The 10559-nt window shown below is 35.2% G+C and overlaps 1 protein-coding gene across 1 annotated transcript; it reads left to right on the top strand.

The window, feature by feature from the left end:
- Positions 1-1707: 1707 nt before the first annotated feature.
- On the top strand, positions 1708-10161 carry LOC121729635 (WD repeat-containing protein 5). Its single transcript, XM_042118207.1, has 8 exons — positions 1708-2052; positions 2165-2261; positions 3359-3504; positions 7180-7324; positions 7853-7955; positions 8483-8714; positions 9249-9450; positions 9847-10161. Exons 1-7 carry the CDS (start codon positions 1924-1926, stop codon positions 9435-9437), a joined length of 1041 nt encoding a protein of 346 aa, XP_041974141.1. The 5' UTR covers positions 1708-1923; the 3' UTR covers positions 9438-9450; positions 9847-10161.
- Positions 10162-10559: the final 398 nt, after the last annotated feature.

Below are 10559 nucleotides of genomic sequence, written 5' to 3' on the forward strand. Positions count from 1 at the left end.
ATTAATAAATAATTACAGACGGGTAAAAAATTTGTAAAAAACTTTATTGCTAAAGTAGTTACTCACATACGGTTTTGCTCGGCCGAGCCAATAACGTCGAGCAAAACCCGCGGCTCAGGCTTTCGTCCACACATTCAGCATTGCTCGATAGTTTTACTCTAAGGCGCTTTGCAGACGACGACGGTGCGGGGCGAGCCGGTCAATTTCGCCGGTATACCATGATTAGATTGGGAAGGTGCTGAGAGAACTCCTTTGCATTGCTTTAAGAACGGAAAGCATATGCTACTATGCAAATTACTTTCATCATCACTACCATATTATCTACACTACTATTATAAAGAGAAAGATTTGATTGTTTGTTTGTCTTGAATAGGCTCCGAAACTACTGGACCGATTTGAAAGATTCTTTTACCATTGGAATCCTACATTAATTCTGCTGAACATAGGCTAAATTTTATTTTGGAAAAAAAAATAGGATTCCGTAAGATATTTGGGATTTTCGGACGTAAGGTGTAAAAAATCAACCAGAAATGTTACTTTTTTCGCGTACGCTGCCTAAACTATAAAAGATAGAACCATAAAATGTTCTAAGGAATTGTAGATCTTTTAAATATCTACAAAATAGTCCGCAACACACTATACCTATCTATGTCGAGTGAGGCACAATAACCATTTTTTTATAAAAAAATCTTGAAATGTTTTTGGACTACATTTAAATGCCTTTATTTTACTCACGGCATTAATTCTTATCAAAATAAATTATTTCATTACTAAGCACAGTTAATGTAGATAATATTTGGTCTTTGAATTATTAAAATTGGACGTTTGGTTTTAATGTTATGGCGAAATTAAAATATTACGATTTCTGCTGCACGTTGCGAATTGGGAGTCGTCAAGGCGCGCCGCGCGGGTGTGCTCGCCCGGAGAGTCCACGTAAATATTAATTATTATTACCTCGATCATAGGAATCGCAGACACAATAGATTTATAATATAATAGTTATGCGACAGCCGGGTGCCGCTTCATTGATGGGATAATATTATAGTGCTTCATTAACTCATTACGTTTCACTAAGGAGCCATTATTAAAAAAGAAGAAGAAGAACTCATTACGTTTTGAATTGTGTAAAAAAACTACCAAAATATTCCATATATTGTAAGCTTTATAAATTATAGACACAAAGTGATGTACTAGAGTCTTATAAGTTATAGAGGACATTATATAAAAAAAAAATCAACGTAAAAGTCCGCGATATCGTATGTCTATTGTCTGACTATTAAAATTATTATCCTACTTTTTAATCTAAAAAAAATATATCCACAGCCGAACAAATAACCTCCTCCTTTTTGGAAGTCGGTGAAAAATATGCAATAGTAACGTTGCGCCGGTACAAACCAGGCCAAATTACTTACCAGCTATAGCTTAGTTAGTATTTACCAGATTTAATAATAATAATTGAATTATATTTTAATCAAGTGTAACAATAATTATCCCAACCATTACATTTACCACGTTTACTTAATCACGTTTACTTTATCATAAAGATTGACTAAGAAATAAAGATTGAAAAAAATTTATTTAAAAATCAATGTCCACCCGTGCGAAGCCGCGGTTGTTCGCGCGCGAGTGGGGATGGGGCCTAATGCTGGCAGGCTGGCAGCACTAGTTTTTTTTTTAAGTTTCTACTTGTCTTCTATAATAATTGGCAACACTGCAAGTACGTCGCGAAATGCACGCACAGAGACGCTCCGATTTAGAATGTTCCTCAAAAATCTACGTTAAAATTTATGAAACTTTACAAGGGAATAATATAGTTCGCGACTTACAAACTCAACATACTCGTTTCTTATATTGTTTAGTGTATACTAGTGATTGTTGTGGGTGACGAATATATCGTGAAACTTGTGCGTCGTAATTTGAAACATGGTGCCGCTAGGACCGGGGCCCGGCCATCCTACCGCACACCAAACTCACGGCGGGCCTTCCACTAACTTATCTGGACCAAATTCGCTATCACAGAGTACTTCTCAAACTAATAAGTCGTCAGTAGCGGTAAGTTATTTGAAAGATGACACATTTCAATGCAATCTGGCGGCTTGCACATGTTTATGTAACTTATTCTGAGCACGTGCGATTTGGCGCTAATTTTGATATTGCTTTCTAGAAGCCGAATTATACGCTCAAATTTACCCTCGCGGGCCACACGAAGGCCGTCTCCTCGGTCAAATTCAGTCCCAATGGAGAGTGGCTTGCTAGTTCCTGTAAGTATTCACTAAACATTTTCACAAGACGTGTAGAGACTAGATACCAAAGAGAGGGGCATTGTATAGAATTTTAATTGTAAGAATCATGACCAATGCTTTTAGAATCCAGTATTCATCGCCCGCGTCTAGACTTGGCTGGACCTGGCTCAACCTACTTTTTCATGGCTAGCTTTTAGCTGTTACAAGGCTAGCCACCTATTTATTATACAAACTGACATTTTTATCACCTTATAGGTTTTATGTCTATTTCCTGACTCTGCTATTCAATAAGATATAATGAATTTTATTAGTATTTATTACAATATTATAAGTTTTCCTCATAATATTACTCTAAAAGAAATTTGGTCAATATTTTTACCAAATGACTAAAGTCCACAATTTGTTTGATATAGTTTTGTGTCTTGTGCACACTGAAATAGAGTCCATTCTTGATTGAACAAAGTTGTCTATGACTTCATTTTTTCATGACACCAATTCTCATTTTGTACTTCCTAGTGGCTTGTTCACACCTTAAAATAGGCTGACAGCATAAAGGTTGAATGCCACACTTTCTAATCTACTTTTTATTTACATTTACATAAAATACTATACACCATTATTAATTATTATGTTCATACTAAGGAAATAGTTTATGACCTTGCTAAAAATATTCCATTTATAATTTGAGATTAAAAATATATTATTGTTCTACTTTTGTAATCTACTTTAAATCTTTAATGGGTAGTTTGTGCTAAAATATCTCTAAAAATGAACTGTTATTGCTGTGTAGGAATAGTATGAGATTTCAAATCAGTATTTATGCTATGAACAATAATTGAATTAAAACTTAAAATCAATCAAAAATATACTCAAAACTTATAAAATATTGTGTATTTGTTTAAAGTGACCAGTAAATAATCTGTGCAAAGGATAATCATGCTTTTGCTTTGCACTTTGATAACATACTTCTTTGTAGAAATTAAAAACTAAAGAGGCAAAAAAGGATATGGGCGGAAAGCTCCTCTTATGTAAATAAAAAAAAAATTAATACTACCAGCAATGGATGTTACCATCATTCCTTTTTCAATTTGTAACACTGTGGATATGTTTTTCAGCTGCTGATAAACTTATTAAAGTCTGGGGTGCTTATGATGGCAAGTTTGAGAAGACAATATCGGGACATAAGATGGGCATCAGCGATGTGGCATGGTCGTCGGACAGCAGGTTGATTGTCAGTGCCAGTGATGACAAAACCTTAAAGGTATAACATTTTGTTAGTTTTAATGACTCTCTCTAAGTTAGGTAATACTGAAGAAACCATAATTGTAAAGCTGTTTGTGTCAATGTCATGGACTATCCTATGGTTAACATTAATTTACCATCAAAATTTTTATTCTATAGAAATATGGCCCGTTACATGTTGCTTTGTAGTTGTTCATCATGAGTCAACAAGAGGCCAGGCTATAAAAAGTATGTAGGAAGCTTACTGTCAGTTTTTTGTTTGTGTATCACATGATGAGAAGTAGGCTGTTTAAAATAACATTATACTGTACTCGGCGAAACATGACGGTAGCGGTCATTGACTCCCTGTTAAAAACTTGTCGTTTTCTATATAAACCGTGATTGACAATGAAGTTTCAGATGTTGTCAATCGCAGCTTTGTATAGAAAATGACAAGTTTTGACAGGGAGTCAATGACTGCTACCGCCATGTTTCGCCGAGTATGGTATAGACATAGTAATCATGTCACTGATATAAACCTTGCAAAGTTTGTACCTGGGTCATAAATTACTCGTATTATTACAAGCTGTTCTAAATTCTTCAACATTTTATTTTTAGAAGCATCCTGAGTTAAACCTTGCATAATGATTACGGTTTCTAGTCTACAGTGTGATGAAACAAATCAATAAAAGTTGCAAAAGTGTCAGTTTCGCTCATACTTTTGACAGTTTATTAGATTCACTTGTAAACACAAAAGCTTAAAACATTTTAATAAACAAACTTGGATGTTATCACGAAATAGATACAGCTTTAATGTTTACATAAATCTAGTTCACCCTATATTCTCAGAGAGATAAGACCAAAGCAAACTTATCTAAGTATTTCACATGGTGACTGCACTCTTATCTCTCTTTTTTAAGGAATGATAAAGATTTTAAGACGATTTTATCTTAGATTTAACTTTTGGATTATGTAGAGTTACTAACTCAGGATTTTAATTTTCTAGTATATACCATACTTTTTGAATATGATAGTAGGGGAGGGGAAGGTGCTATTTGTGTAGTCACTCGAGCGTCATGGAGACCTGGTAGGTTTTTTACATTAGGTAAAACTGATAAAAAAATAATGAGTGTTTTTTATTTTATCGGTGGTTTCAGAAATTCATTTTAAAGTTTTGAAAAAGAAAATATATTGAGAAAATTGCTTATTTAGCTAAATTATTATAAATATATTTTACATTAGGTAAAACTGATAAAAAAAAATGAGAGTGTTTTTTATTTTACCAGTGGTTTCAGAAATTCATTTTAAAGTTTTGAAAAAGAAAATATATTCAGAAAATTGCTTATTTAGGTAAATTATAAATATATTTTAGACAACAAGGACTAAATCATTTAGTTTAGTGCAAAATAAAATATGTATCTGCAATTAGGAAAATATAAAGCTAAACAATAAAAATCTTAATCTGACAGATCCGATGACATTTCAATATTTAAAAAAAAAATTAACCCACCATGTGAGAAATCTGATTTCTATACCATGATAAACACATGTCGGAAGCTTATACAAGCTTAATCTGACACGCTCGAGCTTGTCCATCCCCTCTTCCCCTCCCCATTAATATGTATCTTAGTTGTTTAATGGTCCAGTAGGTTTAGAGCTTCAAAATAATGAAACAAAATATATTTTTTTAACAATATAAGAAGATATTTAAAAAAGTCCAGGATAATTTCTTGTATATTTTACTGATATTAAGTTACTGACCACATAGGCTTAGGAACCATTTCTTTACACAGGAACAATTCTTCCTATGTATTATCTTTTGCACTTCCGAAGTTGTAAATGTAATTGAGACATTTAAGTTATTGCCAACAATTATTTTAACAGAAAAATTTTACTTGCTATTCACATATATCTATAGTCTCAACACCTGCAGCTGTCCCAGCACACCTGCACCAGCTTTGCCCTAAGGGCAGGTGTGGTTCTAATTAAATGTCTAGACTCCCCCATAGAAAGTATTGGTGCATAAAATTTATATTATATTATACTCCAATATATACAGAGTGTAACAAAAATAAGTGATAATATTTTAGGGTGTGTACATGTTCCTTATAGAGAATAAGAAGATATATAGAACTGTTAAAATAGCAGCGCTGAAAGACCAAAATTTTTTTTCACTTTTGTATGGGAAAACTCGTGACGCTCGGGCCCTTTCCCATACAAAAGTGAAAAAAATTTTTCGTCTTTCAGCGCTGCTACTTTCACAGTGAACTCTCTACAAGGAAGACGTACACACCCTAAAGTATTATCACTTATTTTTGTTACACACCATTTTTTTAATAATATAATAATATTTACGAAATATAATGCTTACACAATATTTAATAAATTGGTCTCATTTACACTATTACTATTACACTTATATGTAGATGTCGCCCGCAACTCCGTTGCGCCAAAATTCATTTTTCGCGTGGGAACCGTACATATTCCGGGATAAAAGTATCCTATGTCCTTTCCCGGGACTCCAAAGTATCTCCATACCAAATTGATATCAGCAAAATCGCTTCAGCGCATTTCGCATATTACTAGCTGTAGCCCGCGACTTCGTCCGCGTTAGCATAGTAGATCACATCCCAAGTATTATTTATTGTACAAAAATATTCAATGTACAGAATTGACTTTCCTACGATTTTATTATATATAGATGTTCCGCGCGGCTTTGCTTGCGTAATTTAGGAATTTCACGCAACCGTATATTTTTCCGCAAAAATAGCCTCTGTCTCTTCACGTGGTCTATTCTTCATGTTTGCCAAATAACATAAAAATTGCTCCAGTAGTTCTTAAGATAATAAGCAATTTCAAATAATTTCCCTCCGTTTTTTTTACATTTTCCTCTATTTCTTTGCTCTTAGTCTTAGCGTGATAAAATATAGCCTATAGCCTTCCTCGAGAAATGGACTATCTAACACTGAAATAATTTTTCAAATCGGACCAGTAGTTCCTGAGATTAGCGCGTTCAAATAAGCCCTTTCATATAATTTCCCACGTTTTTTCCACATTTTCCTCTATTTCTTAGCTCCTTTTAGTCTTAGCGTAATAAAATATAGTCTATAGCCTTCCTCAATCAATGGGCTATCTAACACTGAAAGATTTTTTAAATCGGACCAGTAGTTCCTGAGATTAGCGCGTTCAAATAAGCCCTTTCATATAATTTCCCACGTTTTTTCCACATTTTCCTCTATTTCTTAGCTCCTTTTAGTCTTAGCGTAATAAAATATAGTCTATAGCCTTCCTCAATCAATGGGCTATCTAACACTGAAAGATTTTTTAAATCGGACCAGTAGTTCCTGAGATTAGCGCGTTCAAACTTCAAATAAGCCCTTTCATATAATTTCCCCCGTCTTTTCCACATTTTCCTTTATTTATTCGCTCCTATAAGTCTTAGCGTGATGAAGTATAGCATATAGCCTTCCTCGACCAATGGGCTATCCAACAGTAAAATAATTTTTCAAATCGGACCAGTAGTTACTGAGATTAGCGCGTTCAAACAAACAAACAAACAAACTCTGCAGAATTATAATATTAGTATAGATAATATTATTTTGGATTTACATTAATTATCATGTAAATAATTATGACCATCAATTTCTTTGGTGAGCATTCTATGCTGACGTTTATTTTAGTAATATATTAATATTTTTGTGATATTTTTTTTAAGGTTTGGGAGTTAAGTTCAGGGAAATGCTTGAAGACCCTAAAAGGACACAGCAATTACGTGTTCTGCTGTAATTTTAACCCACAAAGTAACCTGATTGTCTCTGGCAGTTTTGACGAGAGTGTACGGATATGGGATGTCAGAACAGGTATTTTTAATGTCTATTTATTTGAAAAGTTCAGGAGGCCTACCACGGAACCGTTTTGAGACTCAAACAATCGAACGAGAATGCCGCGTCCTGTTCTAACAACGTCGTTTCGCGTTTGTTAGAGCAGGACGCGGCTTTCTCGTTCGATTGTTAGAGTCTCAAAACGGTTTGGTGGTACGGGCCCAGTTGCGTGTCTTGTAAGGAAAGTAAGGCTATGGGTTGAGAAATTATAAGGCTGTTTTGGTGCGTGGCCAAAATCAGGACTTTCACCGTCATATTGTAAAAATGTCACATGAAATACATCTTTTTCACATTCCTGGTAAATATGGTATGTATGCTGGATGACTTATCCACTTATGATTTTGCAAGTGGCCAAAATGAACTATTTGTTGACAAAACATCCTTAACATGTCTACAGTTAAAATTCAAACAAGAATCATGTTACCTCTGTTTAGAAAACATGAAAAATTGTAACTAAAGCATTAAAAGTCATTATAATACAATACTTTTAATTTTATGTTATTTTAGGTAAATGCTTGAAGACGCTACCTGCACATTCAGATCCAGTATCGGCAGTGCATTTCAACAGAGATGGCAGTCTGATTGTATCCTCCAGTTATGATGGATTATGGTGAGTTTTGCTACAATACTTCCTGCTTTAAATTATAGCTATTAGAACCATTTTTTTTGCCTTAATTTGACAATAGCTATGTTCGGTGGTTCTAGTAAAATTATAGAACCACTTTTGCATGTACTGTATATTGTATACAATAGTTTCTTGACTGAACAAAGTCACAGACTTACAGAATGTCTGTGGGAGCTTTAAAGTTTGTTTTAAAGTAAAATTGTCAAAGGAACGGTTGAAGTTATAACTTACTCGAAAATGTCTAAGTACATATTTTATTTTGTACTTAGAGCACTTTATTTTTTCTGGGCCAAGAGTATCATCATAAAGTTAATATACCTAGCGGAATATAGAAACAAAGGCATGAGCAAGCGAGATGACCTAATAAATAATACCTTCTAATAAAATTATTTCTTTGGCTTTCTATGACACGACCGGGTCGCCAGTATATTACAATCTGTAAAGGGGTCGCGAATTCAAAAAGATTGAAAAACACTGCACTAGAAATTGACAATTACTTTTTATATTTTCAGTCGAATTTGGGATACAGCATCCGGACAGTGCTTAAAAACGCTGATAGATGACGACAATCCCCCAGTTTCTTTTGTTAAGTTCTCACCGAACGGCAAATACATTCTCGCTGCTACGTTGGACAACACACTCAAACTATGGGACTACAGCAGAGGCAAATGTCTAAAGACATACACGGGACATAAAAACGAAAAGTATTGCATCTTTGCCAACTTCAGTGTCACAGGCGGAAAGGTATGTTGGAACTTGTATTTGTAATTAACAAGGTATCTGTTTCAAACATTATAAACAAACCTCACCATGAATGGCTTTAATGCTTAAACTCCCAAGCGGCCACATGCGGCCGCGATAACAATAGATAAGCTATTGTGTCTGGTTTTTCGTTGCGTTGTGGTGCGTTGCCGCAGCAGCGATGTTCTGACGTTGACGTCGGCGTTGCGTCGTCGGACAAGTGTTTTGGAGAAATGACGTGCTGCTTTATCGCTTTCTTGTGTAGTCCTGTTTCGGTGCACTGCAATGTAACATGTAATAAATAAATGTAACTATAGCTGTTGTCCTAGCCTTAGCCAGTTTTTTTTCACCTTTGTACAAATGGCTATATTTTCGTGCGCGTGTGACGAAGCTCTATGACAATGACTAAATTGCTTTCTAAAACCAGCGGAATTTTTGTATGGAAGCCCAAAACAAAAGATTAAAAAATATATTTTAACAAAAATATACTTATTACAGTGAATAGTAATATTTAGCAAATAATTATACTTGTTACAGTGGATAGTATCAGGGTCTGAGGACAACTTAGTCTACATCTGGAATCTACAGTCAAAGGAGATCGTACAACGGCTCTCGGGGCACACCGACACGGTACTCTGCACGGCGTGCCATCCGACCGAGAATATCATCGCGTCCGCCGCGCTCGAGAACGACAAAACAATCAAGCTTTGGAAGAGCGATACTTAATGAACGTAAAATGGTAAGTGATTATAAAGGAGTTGGCACATCTGTCCGTGCGTACGCGCCGCACGCGCCGCATCCCACAATTAGTTGTATGAAATGCGGCGCGTACGGTGCGGACAAATGTGCGATTAGCTTAATAGAAGGCGCAAATAGCACCATCACCCGTAGCATGGCTACAGTAGAAATACGAAAGTATAGAAGACAAACAGCGGAGATAAACTGAAGGTGCCGTTCCGATCTTTACTGTGGCTAGCCTAGCCTAGTTTCGCCCACAATTATAGACCAATACTGGCGATTACATTCGTACAGAGGCATAACCATAACCGACGGCTATTGAGCATATATATATACATACTCGTATACAGTACGCTCAATATGATGACCTATATTTAACATATTTTTTTTGTTTCAGAGGACTGTACATACAGTGATCTGTATATGATGGCTTCATGTGGAAGGGCCCCCTAGCCGTTGGCTTGTGAATAGTTTTATAGATTAAGTTTATTATTGTTTTCGGAATTACGGACAAACGCAAAACAATATTTTATTTAGACTTAGTCGATCAGTGGTGGAGTGAGTGACTTTTATTTGTTAATAAGATAAACATATTTTTGTATGTGACATGCAATGAGGAGATATAAAATGTTAGCCATAATGATTTAGTATATTGAGTTAAGAGCCTGCTTATCATTAACTTGTTGGAGATGAAATAAAAATTTAGCAGTTATGTGTTGTTTACTTGACCCTTTGTTTGGTATCTTTATTGTACGCCGTTTTAAAACACCATGATATTATAATGTCAGGGCCCCGATTCTTATGTACCATCGAGGAAATTGATTCCTAGGCACTTGACAGACGAACGTCATTTGGTGGGATCATGTCAATTCAATGTAAATTGTGATCTGACGGCTGGGTTTGACGTAACGCGACCAACCTACGTAGGTTCGTCAACTGCCTAAGAATCAATTTCCTCGATGGTACATAGAATCTTGCTGCACGCGCAAGCAATATTTTAGTTATGTCCACACTATGCGCTTTCGTCTTCAATTTTCAACTTTCAACTTTCGTTTTGGCGCATTTAATAATTGAATGCGTCAACGAACGCAACGCCAACATTGTCATTTT

The sequence above is a fragment of the Aricia agestis genome, chromosome 8 (assembly GCF_905147365.1).
Source record: "Aricia agestis chromosome 8, ilAriAges1.1, whole genome shotgun sequence".
NCBI classification, from domain to species: Eukaryota; Metazoa; Arthropoda; class Insecta; order Lepidoptera; family Lycaenidae; genus Aricia; species Aricia agestis.

Bases quoted from the DNA above. Each gene is read 5' to 3' on its own strand.
- LOC121729635 (XM_042118207.1), top strand. From the start codon at position 1,924: ATGGTGCCGCTAGGACCGGGGCCCGGCCATCCTACCGCACACCAAACT. The intron at 7,956-8,482 runs GTGAGTTTTGCT...TTATATTTTCAG, and splicing joins TCCAGTTATGATGGATTATG to TCGAATTTGGGATACAGCAT. The intron at 8,715-9,248 runs GTATGTTGGAAC...TACTTGTTACAG, and splicing joins TCAGTGTCACAGGCGGAAAG to TGGATAGTATCAGGGTCTGA.